Source organism: Salvelinus alpinus, chromosome 26 (assembly GCF_045679555.1).
Source record: "Salvelinus alpinus chromosome 26, SLU_Salpinus.1, whole genome shotgun sequence".
NCBI lineage: Eukaryota > Metazoa > Chordata > Actinopteri > Salmoniformes > Salmonidae > Salvelinus > Salvelinus alpinus.
Genome location: NC_092111.1, coordinates 44,282,414 through 44,302,880, shown reverse-complemented (window position 1 = coordinate 44,302,880; position 20,467 = coordinate 44,282,414). Strand labels below are relative to the sequence as shown.

The 20,467-nt window shown below is 47.5% G+C and overlaps 1 protein-coding gene across 1 annotated transcript in view; it reads right to left on the bottom strand.

Annotated features, from left to right (window-relative positions):
- Positions 1 to 20,467, bottom strand: part of LOC139555342 (CUB and sushi domain-containing protein 2-like) — a 993,500-nt gene that overhangs the window by 171,575 nt on the left and 801,458 nt on the right. The window contains exons 45-48 of the mRNA XM_071369058.1: positions 18,065 to 18,242; positions 6,418 to 6,563; positions 2,007 to 2,087; positions 113 to 226 (exon numbers count right to left, since the gene is read on the bottom strand). Coding sequence (XP_071225159.1) covers positions 113 to 226; positions 2,007 to 2,087; positions 6,418 to 6,563; positions 18,065 to 18,242 — 519 coding nt within the window. The remainder of the gene's footprint in view (positions 1 to 112; positions 227 to 2,006; positions 2,088 to 6,417; positions 6,564 to 18,064; positions 18,243 to 20,467) is intronic.

Here is a 20,467-nt window from a genome sequence, read left to right as displayed (position 1 = left end):
AGGTCAACCTTGTCCACGTAATCCTGATTGTAGATCAGTATCCCTACTCTGAGACACTGTGTGGATTAATAGGGTCCAGCTTCTATTAACAGCAGATCAGGGAAGGTCTTACCTTCACAGGAGGGCGGAGGCCCCTGAAACTCCAGGTGCGTCCCCAGACTACAGGTCAGAATGTTGTTCCCACTCAACTGGTACCCTGGCAGACACCTGTAACGCACTATGTCACCTGGAGGAGGGAGGGAGGGTGGTGAGGTGAGGGAGGGAGAAAGGGGGGAAGGGAGGAGGGAGGGAGGGAGGGAGGGAGGGAGGGAGAAGAGAGAGAAGAGGGAAAGAAAGAGAGAGTGAATACACATTAAATAATTACAGTGAATTTGTCTTCGTCACGTCTTCCACATAAACTGAAAGATCACAAATGGTTTGTGACATCATCAACATCCAAAGACACAAAACCCATGACGGCAGACATCAACAACAGATCGCTGACTTTCATCTCCCTCTCCGTGACATCATACATGGCCTCGGTACTGGTACCCCCGTGTACACAGACAAGATATCGTTACTCACTGTGTATGTATTCATTGTGTTATTATTGATTTCGCTCTTCTCTTTATTTTCTCTTTCTCTATGTATTGTATGTCTTGGAAAGGCCCCGTACGTAAGCTGTTCGCTGTCAGTCTGTTGTTTACAATGTGACAAATAACATTGGTTTTGGATTTGATGTCTTTTGTTGACAAATCATTCCACTATGGAGAGGAGGGCTGTGATCCACAGTAGTGCACTAGATAGGGAATAGGGTTCTATAGGGCTGTGATCCACAGTAGTGCACTAGATAGGGAATAGGGTTCTATAGGGCTCTGGTCTAAAAGTAGTGCACTACATAGGGAATATTGTTCCATAGGGTTCTGGTCTAAAGTAGTGCACTATATAGAGCATATGGTGCATTTGGGGATGCTGACTAAATATGATCTGTCATTTCCAATGCAACAGAAGCACCTGCTGTGAGTTCCTCTGGCTCTATTTGGCTCATCATTATTAATTTCCTGTTCACCGACGGCCCTCTGGGTACTGTAGTTTGGCAGAGAATCAGCATTGGCCTATGGCCCATGGATGTGTAGTCCTTGCTACGTTTCTCCTCAGAGCTGGGGAGTAGGGGAGGTGTGTGTGTGTGTGTGTGTGTGTGTGTGTGTGTGTGTGTGTGTGTGTGTGTGTGTGTGTGTGTGTGTGTGTGTGTGTGTGTGTGTGTGTGTGTGTGTGTGTGTGTGTGTGTGTGTGTGTGTGTGTGTGTGTGTTAGAACATAGTATACAGCTGGCTCTCAGCTGAGCACATTATTAATGAGCGTTGTTCTGCTTACATAACCTTCCTACACACACTGAATAACAGGGGAGATATGTGCCAGGGGCTGTGTGTGTGTGTGTGTGTGTGTGTGTGTGTGTGTGTGTGTGTGTGTGTGTGTGTGTGTGTGTGTGTGTGTGTGTGTGTGTGTGTGTGTGTGTGTGTGTGTGTGTGTGTGTGTGTGTGTGTGTGTGTGTGTATTTAGCTATTCTTACAGGGACCAGAAGTCCCCACAAGAATAGTAAATAAACAATTTGATCCCCACGATGTCAAATGCTTTTTTCTAGGGGTTTTTAGCATTAAGGTTAGAATTAGTATTAGATTTAGAATTAGGTTAAGGGTTAGGGTTAGTTTTAGGGTTAGGGGCTAGGGTTAGGTTTAGGGTTAGGAGCTAGGGTTAGTTTTAGGGTTAGGAGCTAGGGTTAGGTTTACGGTTAGGAGCTAGGGTTAGGTTTAGGGTTAGGGTTAGGGTTAGGAGCTAGGGTTAGGTTTAAGGTTAGGGTTAGATGTACAATACCGTGTTTGTGTGGGTTAGGGGTTAGGGGTTAGGGGTTAGGGGTTAGGGTAAGGGGTTAGGGTTAGGGTTAGGGTTAGGGTTAGGGGTTAGGGGTTAGGGGTTAGGGTTAGGGTTAGATGTACAATACTGTGTTTGTGTGTATATGTGTTGACTCACCAATTTTAAATTCCTTGCTGGCCATTAAGATCTCAGCATTGGGTATGATAGGGGGAGGCAGGCAGAACTGGAGTCTATATGCTGGAAACAAATGAAAATACAAAATACATCCATGTTATCTTCTAGACATTGTTAGTGGAGAGAGAGAGAGAGAGAGAGAGAGAGAGAGAGTGAGAGAGAGAGAGAGAGATAATGAGAGAGAGAGAGAGAGAGAGAGAGAGAGAGAGAGAGAGAGAGAGAGAGAGAGAGAGAGAGAGACAGAGAGAGAGGTGACAGCATTCCCTCCCCCATATGCCCCCCTAGACACAACTATGACAACATAACCAACAAAAAACGGGTCACAACTCCTGCAGCTCTGTCGCACACTGGGTCTGTACATAGTCAATGGTAGGCTTCGAGGGGACTCCTATGGTAGGTACACCTATAGCTCATCTCTTGGCAGTAGTACTGTAGACTACTTTATCACTGACCTCAACACAGACCTCTCAGAGCATTCACAGTCAGCCCAATGACACCCCTATCAGATCACAGCAAAATCACAGTCTACTTGAACAGAGCAATATTCAACCATGAGGCATCGAAGCTGAACGAACTACATACTAATAGCAAATGCAATAGATGGAAGGTACAGGAGGCTGGTGGCTCCTTAATTAAGGAGGATGATAATGACTGGAGAGGAATCAGTGGATCAATTTGTTTGATGCCGTTCCATTTGCTCCGTTCCAGACATTATCATGAGCCGTCCTCCCCTCACCAGCCTCCACTGGTGGAAGGAGGGCAGTGTAGTAACCTTTGCCCTTAATGGTTGTGAGGTTTGGGGTCCGCTCACCAACCAAGAATTCACAAAATGGTACAAAACACCAAATTGGTCAACAAAACAAATCCAATCCCTTTTAGACAATTTCCAGGATAAATTGTTTTTCCTGCGATAGTGAAGGTGTAAACTTAGCAGTAGGTAAGCCTGAACAATATATTTGACCTATCAGCATAACAATTTTAAATTCCGGCAGAAAACCTAAGACAAAGAACAAGAATGAGACAGGTTTTGATGCAGAATGTTAAAACCTAAGAAAGACATTGAGAAACCTGTCCAACCAAAAAACACAGAGACCCCGAAAACCAGAGTCTACGCCTTCACTACGGTGACTCACTAAAACAACACAGAAATAAAGATCAGAAATCAGCTCATTGTGATTGAAGAATCCATAGAATTACATTTCTACTGGGAAAATTGGAAAACTCGAAACAAACAACAACATGACGAGTTATCTATCTAAAATGGAGATGTATGGATAAACCACTTCTCCAACCTTTTTTAGCCACTAAGAACCAAGAGCTAAAACATAATAATAATCAACTATTAAAGACGACCAGGACCCACTGGATTCTCCAATTACATTGGATGAACTACAGACCAAAACACAAACCCTCCAACCCAAAAAGGCCTCTGGGGTTGATGGTATCCTCAATGAAATGATGAAATATACAGACCACAAATTCAAATTAACTTAATCTGTTCAACATTTCCCTCTGGCATCTTCCCTAAAATTTGAAACCAAGTCCGATCACCCCAATCCACAAAAGTGGAGACCAATTTGACCCCAATAACTACCGTGGGAAATGCATCAGCAGCAACCTCAGGAAACTCCTCAACAGCCGACTCCAACAGTTCTTCAGTGAAAACAATGTCCTAAACAAATGTAAAATTGTCTCCTTATCAAAATACGTATCACGTACCCTGCAGACCCTTATTGACAAAGAAACAAAACAAAAGCAAAGTATTTTCATATTTTGTTAATTTTCAAAAAAAGCTTTTGACTCAATTTGGCATAAGGGTCTGCTATACAAATTGATGATGAAAGCTGTGTTGGGGTTGATGGCAAATCACATTACAACATCAATGTAGAAGAGGATACAATCCTTGTAGACAAATAACAAGTGTGCAGTTAAAATTGGCAATAAAAACACAGATTTCCTTCATCAGGGCTGTGGGGTGAGACAGGGACGCAGCTTGAGCCCCACCCTCTTCAACAAATATATCAATGAATTGCCGAGGGCACAATAACAGTCTGCAGCACCAGACCCAACCCTACTGGACTCAGAAATCAAATGTCTACTGTTTGCTGATGATCTGGTGCTTCTGTCACCAACCAAGGGGGGCCTACAGCAGCACCTAGATCTTCTGCACAGATTCTGTCAGACCTGGGCCCTGACAGACCTGGGATCTGAAAGACCTGGGCCCTGACAGACCTGGGCCCTGTCAGACCTGGGCCCTGATAGACCTGGGCCCTGACAGACATGGGCCCTGACAGACCTGGGCCCTGACAGACCTGGGCCCTGACATTAAATCTCAGTAAGACCAAAATAATGGTGTTCCAGTTGCCAAGACCACAAATACAAATTCCATCTAGACACCGTTGCCCGTTGACAAAGCACACAAAAAACAACACATACCTCAGCCTAAACATCAGCGCCAAAGGTAACTTCCACAAAGCAAGAAGGGCCTTCTATGCCATCAAAAGGAACATATAATTTGACATAGCTATCTTAGTTTAGCAGGGCAGAAATTTGACGAACTGACTTTTGGGAAATGTGGCATCCTGTGACGATACCACATTGAAAGTAACTGAGCTCTCCAGTAAGGCCGTTCTACTGCCAATGTTTGTCTATAGAGATTGCATGGATGTGTGCTCAATTGTATGCACCTGTCAGCAGCGGGTGTGACTGAAAAAGCTGAATCCACTAGTTTGAAGGGATGTCTTTATACCTTTGGCCATGTAGTCTACCAATGAATTGCTGAGGGCACTAGAACAGTCTGCAGCACCCGGTGTCACCCTACTAGAATCTGAAGTCAAATGTCTACTGTTTGCTGATGATCTGGTGCTTCTGTCACCAACCAAGGAGGGCCTACAGCAGCACCTAGATCTTCTGCACAGATTCTGTCAGACCTGGGCCCTGACAGACCTGGGCCCTGACAGACCTGGGCCCTGTCAGACCTGGGCCCTGATAGACCTGGGCCCTGACAGACCTGGGCCCTGACAGACCTGGGCCCTGACAGACCTGGGCCCTGACAGTAAATCTCAGTAAGACAAAAATAATGGTGTTCCAAAAAAAAGATCCAGTTGCCAGGACAACAAATACAAATTCAATCTAGACACCGTTGCCCTGGATCACACAAAAAAACAACACATACCTCAGCCTAAACATCAGCCTAAACATCAGCGCCACAGGTAACTTCCACAAAGCTGTGAACGATCTGAGAGACAAGGCAAGAAGGGCCATCAAAAGGAACATATAATTTGACATAGCTAGACAAACTAGGATCTGGCTAAATGCACTTTGAATCAGTTATAGAACCCATTGTCCTTTATGATTGTGAGATCTGGGGTCTGCTCACAAAATGAGACAAACACCAAATTGAGACTCTGCGTACAGAAATCTGCAAAAATATCCTCTGTGTAAAATGCAACACACCAAATAATGCATGCAGAGCAGAATTAGGCCGATACCCGCTAATTATCAAAATTCAGAAAAGAGCTGTTAAATTCTACAACCACCTAAAAGGAAGCGATTCCCAAACCTTTCATAACAAATCCATCACCTACAGAGAGATGAACCTGGAGAAGAGTCCCCTAAGCAAGCTGGTCCTGGGGCTCTCTTCACAAACACAAACACACCCCACAGAGCCCCAGGACAGCAACACAATTAGACCCAACCAAATCATGAGAAAACAAAAAGATAATTACTTGACACATAAGAAACAATGAACAAAAAACTGAGTAAACTAGAATGTTATTTGGTCCTAAACAGAGACTACAAAGTGGCAGAATACCTGACCACTGTGACTGACCCAAACTTAAGGAAAGCTTTGACTATGTACAGACTCAGTGAGCATAGCCTTGCTATTGAGAAAGACTGCCGTAGGCAGACCTGGCTCTCAAGAGAAGACAGGCTCTGTGCACACTACCCACAAAATGAGGTGGAAACTGAGCTGCACTTCCTAACCTCCTGCCCAATGCATGCCCATATTAGAGACACATATTTCCCTCAGATTACACTGATCCACAAAGAATTAGAAAACTCTGTAGAAAACTACAGATAATAATAATGAGAGAGAGAGAGAGAGAGAGAGAGAGAGAGAGAGAGAGAGAGAGAGAGAGAGAGAGAGAGAGAGAGAGAGAGAAGACACAGACACAGACACAGACACAGACAGACACAGACAGACAGACAGACAGACAGACAGACAGACAGACAGACAGACAGACAGACAGACAGACAGACAGACAGACAGACAGACAGACAGACAGACAGACAGACAGACAGACAGACAGACAGACAGACAGACAGACAGACAGACAGACAGACAGACAGACAGACAGACAGACAGGGTGGTGATGGAGATGATACATACCTTGATAGTTGATTTGGAATAGTCCACTTTTCTCTGTGTTGCTACGGAAACGCACCAGGATCTGATTGGACGTGCTGCTGGCTGGTTCGTTGGGCTCTCCTTCCATAAACACACCTAGCTTCCTGGCTGTCACCTGGGGGCCGTCCCTAAGGGATGACAGGTAAGGGGTCAGAGGATAAATTAGTGATGGGGGGGGGAAATTGATACAGTTATGATGGGGATGCAGCGCAATATTATTATTATTTTATTTATTTATATATATTTTTTTTGGGGGGGGGCGCTAGTCGGTTGTACCTGCAACAAATCTCCAGTATTTGTCTTTAATTTCTTGTTCTTTTAAAAAAAATTATAAATTGCGAGCCACTTTTTTCTCATCACTATTATTTCCATGATTACTTTTTATTTTAATTTTTCATTTAATTTATTTATTTTATTTTTAATTTTTTGTCATGGCTCTCTCTTGTCCTTCTGCAGCAGCAGTACTATCGTTGTGAGAGTTTCAATTCATATCATATTGGCATATAAGCGTTGTGATAATACTGTATGGAGAGGTCCTCGGCCCTAGATATTAAAACGGTTCTTCACTCCAAACAAAGATAATAGAGGAAAGCAAGATAACCCACTCTGTTATAATTTTTTTATTAACCTCCCCCTCTTTGAAGGACATAGATATTATCTGGTTTGTTTTTACAACTTTTCTGGTACATATATATATATATATATACATATATATAAATGTGTACAAATATTCCAAAGTATATATATATATATATATATATATGTACACATTTTACATACAGTACCAGTCAAAAATTTGGACACACCTTCCCACCCACTCCTCCTCCTACTGCCGTCCAATGGGAGTGGCCCGTGGAAGCTTGTCCCCATTTAGCACACGACCCTATTTATCCCTCAGCCATTCAGCTCTAAAACCATCTGTCTCCGACGGTGTGTCTCTCTCTCTCTCTGTGTGTGTGTGTGTGTGTGTGTGTGTGTGTGTGTGTGTGTGTGTGTGTGTGTGTGTGTGTGTGTGTGTGTGTGTGTGTGTGTGTGTGTGTGTGTGTGTGTGTGTGTGTGTGTGTGTGTGTGTGTGTGTGTGTGTGTGTGTGTGCAGACACTGGTGTAGTAAAAGCAGTGGCAGACACTGGTGCAGTAGAAGCAGTGGCATACACTGGTGCAGTAGAAGCAGTGGCAGACACTGGTGCAGTAGAAGCAGTGGCAGACACTGGCGCAGTAGAAGCAGTGGCATACACTGGTGCAGTGGCATACACTGGCGCAGTAAAAGCAGTGGCAGACACTGGCGCAGTAAAAGCAGTGGCAGACACTGGCGCAGTAAAAGCAGTGGCAGACACTGGCGCAGTAAAAGCAGTGGCAGACACTGGCGCAGTAAAAGCAGTGGCAGACACTGGCGCAGTAAAAGCATTGGCAGACACTGGCGCAGTGGCAGACACTGGCACAGTAAAAGCAGTGGCATACACTGGTGCAGTAAAAGCAGTGGCAGACACTGGTGCAGTGGCAGACACTGGCGCAGTAAAAGCAGTGGCAGACACTGGCGCAGTAAAAGCAGTGGCAGACACTGGTGCAGTGGCAGACACTGGCGCAGTAAAAGCAGTGGCAGACACTGGTGCAGTGGCAGACACTGGCGCAGTAAAAGCAGTGGCAGACACTGGCGCAGTAAAAGCAGTGGCAGACACTGGCGCAGTGGCAGACACTGGCACAGTGGCAGACACTGGCGCAGTAGAAGCAGTGGCATACACTGGTGCAGTGGCAGACACTGGCGCAGTAAAAGCAGTGGCAGACACTGACGCAGTAAAAGCAGTGTTATACACTGGTGCAGTAAAAGCAGTGGCAGACACTGGTGCAGTGGAAGACACTGGCGCAGTAAAAGCAGTGGTAGACACTGGTGCAGTGGCATACACTGGTGCAGTAAAAGCAGTGGTAGACACTGGTGCAGTAAAAGCAGTGTTATACACTGGTGCAGTAAAAGCAGTGGCAGACACTGGTGCAGTGGCAGACACTGGCGCAGTAAAAGCAGTGGCAGACACTGGCGCAGTAAAAGCAGTGGCAGACACTGGCGCAGTGGCATACACTGGTGCAGTAAAAGCAGTGGCAGACACTGGTGCAGTGGCAGACACTGGCGCAGTAAAAGCAGTGGCAGACACTGGTGCAGTGGCAGACACTGGCGCAGTAAAAGCAGTGGCAGACACTGGCGCAGTAAAAGCAGTGGCAGACACTGGCACAGTGGCAGACACTGGCGCAGTAGAAGCAGTGGCATACACTGGTGCAGTGGCAGACACTGGCGCAGTAAAAGCAGTGGCAGACACTGACGCAGTAAAAGCAGTGGCATACACTGGTGCAGTGGCAGACACTGGCGCAGTAAAAGCAGTGGTAGACACTGGTGCAGTAAAAGCAGTGGCAGACACTGGTGCAGTGGCAGACACTGGCGCAGTAAAAGCAGTGGTAGACACTGGTGCAGTGGCATACACTGGTGCAGTAAAAGCAGTGGCAGACACTGGCACAGTAAAAGCAGTGGCAGACACTGGCGCAGTAAAAGCAGTGGCATACACTGGTGCAGTAAAAGCAGTGGTAGACACTGGTGCAGTAAAAGCAGTGGTAGACACTGGCGCAGTAAAAGCAGTGGCAGACACTGGTGCAGTAAAAGCAGTGGAGGTTGAGGTTTACGTCATTCCACCAATTCAATTTGTTTTGAGAATGTAACTTGTAAAATGTAAAATATATATATTTTTAATGTTTTATTTTTAATGTTTTATTTCACAGCTTCATAAAAATTATTTCAACTTCATAAAAAAAAATGGTTTTCCCATTTCAAGAGGTTAAATAAAAATATAATAAGTGCCTATTAAAGAAACAGTGTTGATGACTTCATGTTAAATCAGCCATAAACTCCCTTTTGATAGGGAGAATGGAAGCTTGTTCTGTGCCACAGGGAATTGAACGCATGATAAATCATTTGACTATCAGATGTTCAATGTTTGTTTAGATGTTGTTGTTTTTTTAGGAAAATTGTCCTTGAGTATTTAAAAATATATATATATTAAAACGAGGATTCAGTTCACGTAACAGGGTTGACAGGAACGTAAACAAATCACATTAAATCTTCATTATTTATTTATTTTTATTTTACCTATATTTTAACTAGGCAAGTCATTTAAAAGAACAAATTCTTATTTTCAATGACGGCCTAGGAACAGTGGGTTAACTGCCTGTTCAGGGGGTTAACTGGTCTAGGAACAATGGGGTTAACTGCCTTGTTCAGGGGGTTAACTGGTCTAGGAACAATGGGGTTAACTGGTCTAGGAACAGTGGGTTAACTGGTCTAGGAACAGTGGGGTTAACTGGTCTAGGAACAGTGGGGTTAACTGGTCTAGGAACAGTGGGTTAACTGCCTGTTCAGGGGGTTAACTGGTCTAGGAACAATGGGGTTAACTGCCTTGTTCAGGGGGTTAACTGGTCTAGGACCAATGGGGTTAACTGGTCTAGGAACAGTGGGTTAACTGGTCTAGGAACAGTGGGGTTAACTGGTCTAGGAACAGTGGGGTTAACTGGTCTAGGAACAGTGGGTTAACTGCCTGTTCAGGGGGTTAACTGGTCTAGGAACAATGGGGTTAACTGCCTTGTTCAGGGGGTTAACTGGTCTAGGAACAATGGGGTTAACTGGTCTAGGAACAGTGGGTTAACTGGTCTAGGAACAGTGGGGTTAACTGGTCTAGGAACAGTGGGGTTAACTGGTCTAGGAACAATGGGGTTAACTGGTCTAGGAACAGTGGGTTAACTGGTCTAGGAACAGTGGGGTTAACTGGTCTAGGAACAGTGGGGTTAACTGGTCTAGGAACAGTGGGGTTAACTGGTCTAGGAACAGTGGGTTAACTGGTCTAGGAACAGTGGGGTTAACTGCCTTGTTCAGGGGGCAGAACGACAGATTTGTACCTTGTCAGCTCGGGGGTTTGAACTTGCAACCTTTCGGTTACTGGTCCAACGCTCTAACCAATATGGTATTCCTCTCCGCTCCATTATCTTCAGAAATGACTTTGTCAAAGCCACACAATAATATAACGAGGGCTTTGCAATGATGGTGAAACAGTAGAGCAAAGTTGAGGTTAAATGTGTTAAAATCTTCCAGGAAGTCACAGAGGATGCACTTGTAGTATTTATTCAAATAAAAATCTTATCGGTTGCATTCTCCATGTGCTCTATATTAAACTTCATTTAATATAACATGCCTCTAAAATGCAAGATGTGTGTGCACAATTTCTTCTGACAATATCAAAGGCACTCTTTTCATGGAATGACCCAGTAACATCAGTGTTAACGGGAAACTGGGGAAATGTGACTCCCGCCAATTTGGCTCTGTAGGAAAAGATGAAGAAGTCCCAATGTCCCAGAGGTACACACTATTGGACTGTGTCGGGTTGGCAGACAAACCTAGCCTTTGGGTTGGCAGACAAACCTAGCCTTTGGGTTGGCAGACAAACCTAGCCTTTGGGTTGGCAGACAAACCTAGCCTTTGTGATACGTTTACAGGCTGTCTCAATGAGCTTGGCTAAAAGGGATGAATACAGGTAATGGCAACATCGTGCAGGTTAAATCCTCTCCCTGTCCCTAGATGCTGAATATTTAAACAAAACTGACTACCTGAACCGGCAAGATTAGATCCCAAATGGGCAACATGAGCAAGGTAGGGGGGAGGGAGAGAGAGAGAGAGAGAGAGAGAGAGAGAGAGAGAGAGAGAGAGAGAGAGAGAGAGAGAGAGAGAGAGAGAGAGAGAGAGAGAGAGAGAGAGAGAGAGAGAGAGAGAGAGAGAGAGAGACAGAGAGAGAGAGACAGAGAGAGAGAGACAGACAGAGAGAGAGGCAGAGAGAGAAGAGAGAGACAGAGAGAAGAGAGAGACAGAGAGAAGAGAGAGACAGAGAGAAGAGAGAGAGAGAGAGAGAGAGAGAGAGAGAGAGAGAGAGAGAGAGAGAGAGAGAGAGAGAGAGAGAGAGAGAGAATATATAAACTGTTTAACCCACTTCTAGGTTAAACCTTCTAGGCACCACCATCCTCGGACTGTCTTGTCTCATTACGCACACCAGGTTCCCATTCCCTCTGATTAGTGTGTGTATATATGTGCCCTCTACTCCCCATTGTCCTTGTTGATTATTGACACATGTCCGATGGTCTTGAGAGTACCTGTGCTCTGTTGTATCGGCTTGTGTGTTACTGTGTTAGTGTGCACTTGTTATTACGGGTCTCGTCCCGTGTATTGTTATTAAATCCACACACAGACAACAGTAGTCTACACACAGACAACAGTAGTCTGCACACAGACAACAGTAGTCTGCACACAGAGCAACAGTAGTCTGCACACAGAGCAACAGTAGTCTACACAGACAACAGTAGTCTACACACAGACAACAGTAGTCTACACACAGACAACAGTAGTCTACACACAGACAACAGTAGTCTATACACACAGACAACAGTAGTCTACACACAGACAACAGTAGTCTATACACACAGACAACAGTAGTCTATACACAGACAACAATAGTCTATAGTCTATAGCTACTAGCTAGTAGTCAGTTAGCCACTGCCGCGGTCTTCGCCCTTAACTCGGACACAGCCAGCTTCAATACCGGGCCGATACCTGCCAGTCTGCAAGCGCGATATCAACCCAGAGCATATAGGACTGCTTTTTCTCTACCACATCACCGGATTCCTGACGCAAGCTCTGGACAATTACACCGTATTATCACAGCTAGCTAGCTGCAACCGAGTGGCTACTACTGGCTAACACCTCTGTCCCGAAGCAAGCACCAGTTAGCCTTGAGCTAGCCTCGAGCTAGGCCCATCTGCCGGCTAGCTGCAGCGCGATATCAACCCAGAGCATATAGGAATGCTTTCTCTCTACCACATCACCGGATTCCTGACGCAAGCTCTGGACAATTACACCGTATCATCACAGCTAGCTAGCTGCAACCGAGTGGCTACTACTGGCTAACACCTCTGTCCCGAAGCAAGCACCAGTTAGCCTTGAGCTAGCCTCGAGCTAGGCCCATCTGCCGGCTAGCTGCAAGCGCGATATCAACCCAGAGCATATAGGACTGCTTTTTCTCTACCACATCACCGGATTCCTGACGCAAGCTCTGGACAATTACACCGTATCATCACAGCTAGCTAGCTGCAACCGAGTGGCTACTACTGGCTAACACCTCTGTCCCGAAGCAAGCACCAGTTAGCCTTGAGCTAGCCTCGAGCTAGGCCCATCTGCCGGCTAGCTGAAGAGCTAGTGCCACTGCCACTGCCACGAAGCTAGCACCAGTTAGCAAACACTATTCTACAATTCACAACCTCTCTTTCGCCATCGCCATCTGGCTTGGATTCTCTGTCGACACAACCACGTCTGAGCAGACCCCCTCCGTCTGAGCAGACCACCCCCCGGGCTACTAACTTTACACGCCGCGTGCTAGCTTAGTGGAGGCCTCCTCTGCTCCATCTACGGCTGCCCCCTGGACACTATGATCACTTGGCTACATAGCTGATGCATGCTTGACTGTCCATTAATTCACGGTACTCCATTCTGTTTATTTGTGTCTTATCTGTCGGCTCTGTGCTTTAACTCAGGATCTGTGTGTAGTTAATCCGACCCTCTCTGCCTAGTCATCGCCATTTTTACCTGTTGTTGCTGTGTCAGACTAGCACCCTGTTATTGCTGCTGTTATCTTACCTGTTGTTTTAGCTAGCTCTCCCAATCAAGACCTGCAATCACTTTATGCCTTATTGTATGTCTCTCTCAAATATCAATATGCCTTGCATACTGTTGTTCAGGCTAGTTTTCATTGTCATTGTTTTGGTTTGCAATGGACCCTGTAGTTCCACTCTCCGTACCTCTGATACCCCCTTTGTCCCACCCCCCACACATGCGGTGACCTCACCCATTGAGACCAGCATGTCCAGAGATACAACCTCTCTTATCATCACCCAGTGCCTGGGCTTGCCTCCGCTGTACCCGCGCCCCTCCATACCCCTGTCTGCACATTATGCCCAGAATCTATTCTACCACGCCCATAAATCTGCTCCTTTTATTCTTTGTCCCCAACGCTCTAGGCGACCAGTTTTGATAGCCTTTAGCCGCACCCTCATCCTACTACTCCTCTGTTCCTCGGGTGATGTGGAGGTAAACCCAGGCCCTGCATGTCCCCAGTCACCCTCATTTGTTGACTTCTGCGATCGAAAAAGCCTTGGCCTCATGCATGTCAACATCAGAAGCCTCCTCCCTAAGTTTGCCTTACTCACCGCTTTAGCACACTCTGCCAATCCTGATGTCCTTGCCGTGTCCGAATCCTGGCTTAGGAAGGCCACCAAAAATTCTGAGATTTCCATACCCAACTATAACACTTTCCGTCAAGATAGAACTGCCAAAGGGGGAGGAGTTGCAATCTACTGCAGAGATAGCCTGCAAAGTTCTGTCATACTTTCCAGGTCTATGCCCAAACAGTTCGAACTTCTAATTTTAAAAATTAATCTCTCCAGAAATAAGTCTCTCACTGTTGCCGCCTGCTACCGACCCCCCTCAGCTCCCAGCTGTGCCCTGGACACCATCTGTGAATTGATCGCTCCCAATCTAGCTTCAGAGTTTGTTCCGTTAGGTGACCTAAACTGGGATATGCTTAACACCCCGGCAGTCCTACAATCCAAGCTTGATGCCCTCAATCTCACACAAATCATCAAGGAACCCACCAGGTACAACCCTAAATCCGTAAACATGGGCACCCTAATAGACATTATCCTGACCAACCTGCCCTCCAAATACACCTCTGCTGTCTTCAATCAAGATCTCAGCGATCACTGCCTCATTGCCTGTATCCGCCACGGGTCTGCGGTTAAACGACCACCCCTCATCACTGTCAAACGCTCCCTAAAACACTTCTGCGAGCAGGCCTTTCTAATCGACCTGGCCCGGGTACCCTGGAAGGATATTGACCTCATCCCGTCAGTTGACGATGCCTGGTCATTCTTTAAATGTTACTTCCTCACCATATTAGACAAGCATGCTCCGTTCAAAAAATGCAGAACCAAGAACAGATATAGCCCTTGGTTCACTCCAGACCTGACTGCCCTCGACCAGCACAAAAACATCCTGTGGCGAACTGCAATAGCATCGAAGAGCCCCCGCGATATGCAACTGTTCAGGGAAGTCAGGAACCAATACACGCAGTCAGTCAGGAAAGCAAAGGCCAGCTTTTTCAAGCAGAAATTCGCATCCTGTAGCTCTAACTCCAAAAAGTTCTGGGATACTGTAAAGTCCATGGAGAACAAGAGCACCTCCTCCCAGCTGCCCACTGCACTGAGGCTAGGTAACACGGTCACCACCGATAAATCCGTGATAATCGAAGACTTCAACAAGCATTTCTCAATGGCTGGCCATGCCTTCTTCCTGGCGACTCCAACCTTGGCCAACAGCCCCGCCCCCCCCGCTGCTACTCGCCCAAGCCTCCCCAGCTTCTCCTTTACCCAAATCCAGATAGCAGATGTTCTGAAAGAGCTGGAAAACCTGGACCCATACAAATCAGCTGGGCTTGACAATCTGGACCCCCTATTTCTGAAACTGTCCGCCGCCATTGTCGCACCCCCTATTACCAGCCTGTTCAACCTCTCCTTCGTATCATCTGAGATCCCCAAGGATTGGAAAGCTGCCGCGGTCATCCCCCTCTTCAAAGGGGGAGACACCCTGGACCCAAACTGTTACAGACCTATATCCATCCTGCCCTGCCTATCTAAGGTCTTCGAAAGCCAAGTCAACAAACATTTCACTGACCATCTCGAATCCCACCGTACCTTCTCCGCTGTGCAATCCGGTTTCCGAGCCGGTCACGGGTGCACCTCAGCCACGCTCAAGGTACTAAACGACATCATAACCGCCATCGATAAAAGACATTACTGTGCAGCCGTCTTCATCGACCTGGCCAAGGCTTTCGACTCTGTCAATCACCATATTCTTATCGGCAGACTCAGTAGCCTCGGTTTTTCTAATGACTGCCTTGCCTGGTTCACCAACTACTTTGCAGACAGAGTTCAGTGTGTCAAATCGGAGGGCATGTTGTCCGGTCCTCTGGCAGTCTCTATGGGGGTACCACAGGGTTCAATTCTCGGGCCGACTCTTTTCTCTGTATACATCAATGATGTTGCTCTTGCTGCGGGCGATTCCCTGATCCACCTCTACGCAGACGACACCATTCTATATACTTCTGGCCCTTCCTTGGACACTGTGCTATCTAACCTCCAAACGAGCTTCAATGCCATACAACACTCCTTCCGTGGCCTCCAACTGCTCTTAAACGCTAGTAAAACCAAATGCATGCTTTTCAACCGTTCGCTGCCTGCACCCGCACGCCCGACTAGCATCACCACCCTGGACGGTTCCGACCTAGAATATGTGGACATCTATAAGTACCTAGGTGTCTGGCTAGACTGCAAACTCTCCTTCCAGACTCATGTCAAACATCTCCAATCCAAAATCAAATCAAGAATCGGCTTTCTATTCCGCAACAAAGCCTCCTTCACTCACGCCGCCAAACTTACCCTAGTAAAACTGACTATCCTGCCGATCCTCGACTTCGGCGATGTCATCTACAAAATAGCTTCCAACACTCTACTCAGCAAACTGGATGCAGTTTATCACAGTGCCATTCGTTTTGTTACTAAAGCACCTTATACGAACCACCACTGCGACCTGTATGCCCTAGTCGGCTGGCCCTCGCTACATGTTCGTCGTCAGACCCACTGGCTCCAGGTCATCTACAAGGCTATGCTAGGTAAAGTGCCGCCTTATCTCAGTTCACTGGTCACGATGGCTACACCCACCCGCAGCACGCGCTCCAGCAGGTGTATCTCACTGATCATCCCTAAAGCTAAAACCTCATTTGGACGCCTTTCCTTCCAGTTCTCTGCTGCCTGCGACTGGAACGAATTGCAAAAATCTCTGAAGTTGGAGACTTTTATCTCCCTCAACAACTTTAAAAATCTGCTATCCGAGCAGCTAACCGATCGCTGCAGCTGTACATAGTCCATCTGTAAACTACCCACCCAATTTACCTACCTCACCCCCCATACTGCTTTTATTTATTTACTTTTCTGCTCTTTTGCACACCAGTATCTCTTCTTGCACATGAGCATCTGATGATTTATCACTCCAGTGTTAATCTGCTAAATTGTAATTATTCGATTTATTGCCTACCTCATGCCTTTTGCACACATTGTATATAGATTCTCTTTTTTTCTACCATGTTATTGACTTGTTTATTGTTTACTCCATGTGTAACTCTGTGTTGTCTGTTCACACTGCTATGCTTTATCTTGGCCAGGTCGCAGTTGCAAATGAGAACTTGTTCTCAACTAGCCTACCTGGTTAAATAAAGGTGAAATAAAAAAATAAATAAAAAATACACACAGACAACAGTAGTCTATACACACAGACAACAGTAGTCTACACACAGACAACAGTAGTCTACACACAGACAACAGTAGTCTATACACACAGACAACAGTAGTCTACACACAGACAACAGTAGTCTATACACACAGACACCAGTAGTCTACACACAGACAACAGTAGTCTATACACACAGACACCAGTAGTCTACACACAGACAACAGTAGTCTACACACAGACAACAGTAGTCTACACACAGACAACAGTAGTCTATATACACAGACAACAGTAGTCTACACACAGACAACAGTAGTCTATACACACAGACACCAGTAGTCTACACACAGACAACAGTAGTCTATACACACAGACACCAGTAGTCTACACACAGACAACAGTAGTCTACACACAGACAACAGTAGTCTACACACACAGACAACAGTAGTCTATACACACAGACAACAGTAGTCTACACACAGACAACAGTAGTCTATACACACAGACAACAGTAGTCTATACACACAGACAACAGTAGTCTACACACAGACAACAGTAGTCTACACACAGACAACAGTAGTCTGCACACAGAGCAACAGTAGTCTACACACAGACAACAGTAGTCTACACACAGACAACAGTAGTCTACACACAGACAACAGTAGTCTGCACACAGAGCAGACTACTGTTCCCCTACATGATAGGGGAATTGAAACCAGGTGTGTAATAACACAGACAAAACAAAACGAAACTGAAAAATGGATTGATGGTGACTAGAAAGCCGGTGACGTCGACCGCCGAACACCACCCGAACAAGGAGAAGGGCCGACTTCGGCGGAAGTCGTGACACTAGAGGAGATCTGCATGGAGGAATTGGCCAAAATACCAGCAACAGTGTGTGAAAACCTTGTGAAGACTTACAGAAAACGTTTGACCTCTGTCATTGCCAACAAAGGGTATATAACAAAGTATTGAGATAAACTTTTGTTATTGACCAAATACTTATTTTCCACCATAATTTGCAAATAAATTCATAAAAAATCCTACAATGTGATTTTCTGGATTTTTTTTTCTAATTTTGTCTGTTATAGTTGAAGTGTACCTATGATGAAAATTACAGGCCTCTCTCATCTTTTTAAGTGGGAGAACTTGCACAATTGGTGGCTGACTAAATACTTTTTTGCCCCACTGTATATACTGTATATATGTTATACTCACCAGACAGTGATGAAGTCATGGGGTCCATGGACCTGCAGTAGTGTAAAGTTGAGTCTGACACCCATGCCTGTTGCTACGGTGATCAGCCAGGAACAGTCAGCAGAGCTGGGGTACTCCTCCGGATAACCAGGAGAGAAGATAGTCCCGTTGTCTGACGTGATGTTACCCCCACAGGGCACTGGGGAGATGGGGAGGGAAGGAGGGGAGGAGAGAGAGAATAAATACCACAGACTGAATAAAACCATACAAAAGCCTGATTCCAGGGGAATCAGTGAGCAAAGGGATTATATTTTTTCTCTCTCTCTCTCTCTCTCTCTCTCTCTCTCTCTCTCTCTCTCTCTCTCTCTCTCTCTCTCTCTCTCTCTCTCTCTCTCTCTCTCTCTCTCTCTCTCTCTCTCTCTCTCTCTCTCTCTCTCTCTCTCTCTCTCTCTCTCTCTCTCTCTCTCTCTCTCTCTCTCTCTCTCTCTCTCTCTCTCTCTCTCTCTCTCTCTCTCTCTCTCTCTCTCTCTCTCTCTCTCTCTCTCTCTCTCTCTCTCTCTCTCTCTCTCTCTCTCTCTCTCTCTCTCTCTCTCTCTCTCTCTCTCTCTCTCTCTCTCTCTCTCTCTCTCTCTCTCTCTCTCTCTCTCTCTCTCTCTCTCTCTCTCTCTCTCTCTCTCTCTCTCTCTGTGTGTGTGAGAGAGAGCAAGCGTGCGAAACTGTTGTCAGGGCTGAAGATTACCCAGGAAGCCTGTTAGCGAGTGAGGACTCGGTTGGAGTGTTCCAGGAAGATAAGGCCATAACCCCATCCCAGTGGAGACTGGGAGTTGTGGATGAGTGGAGGCTATATGGGGAGGGAGGTAGGGATGGCTGGCTGGAGGGAGGTAGGGATGGCTGGCTGGCTGGAGGGAGGTAGGGATGGATGGCTGGCTGGAGGGAGGTAGGGATGGCTGGCTGGAGGGAGGTAGGGATGGCTGGCTGGAGGGAGGGAGGTAGGGATGGCTGGCTGGAGGGAGGTAGGGATGGATGGCTGGAGGGAGGTAGTGATGGATGGCTGGAGGGAGGTAGGGATGGCTGGCTGGAGGGAGGTAGGGATGGCTGGAGGGAGGTAGGGATGGATGGCTGGAGGGAGGTAGGGATGGATGGCTGGAGGGAGGTAGGGATGGCTGGCTGGAGGGAGGTAGGGATGGCTGGCTGGAGGGAGGTAGGGATGGATGGCTGGAGGGAGGGAGGGAGGGATGGATGGCTGGCTGGAGGGAGGGAGGGATGGCTGGCTGGCTGGAGGGAGGTAGGGATGGCTGGCTGGAGGGAGGTAGGGATGGCTGGCTGGAGGGAGGGAGGTAGGGATGGATGGATGGCTGGAGGGAGGTAGGGATGGATGGCTGGAGGGAGGTAGGGATGGATGGCTGGAGGGGGGAGGGATGGCTGGAGGGAGGGAGGGAGGTAGGGATGGATGGCTGGAGGGAGGGAGGGAGGGATGGCTGGCTGGAGGGAGGTAGGGATGGCTGGAGGGAGGTAGGGATGGATGGCTGGAGGTAGGTAGGGATGGATGAATGGCTGGAGGGAGGAGGGATGGATGGCTGGAGGGAGGGAGGGATGGCTGGCTGGAGGGAGGTAGGGATGGCTGGAGGGAGGGAGGGATGGATGGCTGGAGGGAGGTAGGGATGGCTGGAGGGAGGTAGGGATGGATGGCTGGAGGGAGGTAGGGATGGATGGCTGGAGGGAGGGAGGTAGGGATGGCTGGCTGGAGGGAGGGAGGGAGGGATGGCTGGAGGGAGGGAGGGAGGGAGGTAGGGATGGATGGCTGGAGGGAGGGATGGCTGGCTGGAGGGAGGGATGGCTGGCTGGAGGGAGGTAGTGATGGATGGCTGGAGGGAGGGAGGGATGGCTGGCTGGAGGGAGGTAGGGATGGCTGGAGGGCGGTAGGGATGGATGGCTGGAGGTAGGTAGGGATGGATGGCTGGAGGGAGGAGGGATGGATGGCTGGAGGGAGGAGGGAGGGAGGGAGGGAGGGATGGCTGGCTGGAGGGAGGTAGGGATGGCTGGAGGGAGGGAGGGATGGATGGATGGCTGGAGGGAGGTAGGGATGGCTGGAGGGAGGGAGGGATGGATGGCTGGAGGGAGGTAGGGATGGATGGCTGGAGGGAGGACCTCACTACACCCTCCAACCTCCCTCCTCCTACCCCTCGTCTCTGACCCCACTACACCCTCCAACCTCCCTCCTCCTACCCCTCGTCTCTGACCCCACTACACCCTCCAACCTCCCTCGTCCTACCCCTCGTCTCTGACCCCACTACACCCTCCAACCCCCCTCCTCCTACCCCTCGTCTCTGACCCCACTACACCCTCCAACCCCCCTCTTCCTACCCCTCGTCTCTGACCCCACTACACCCTCCAACCCCCCTCCTCCTACCCCTCGTCTCTGAC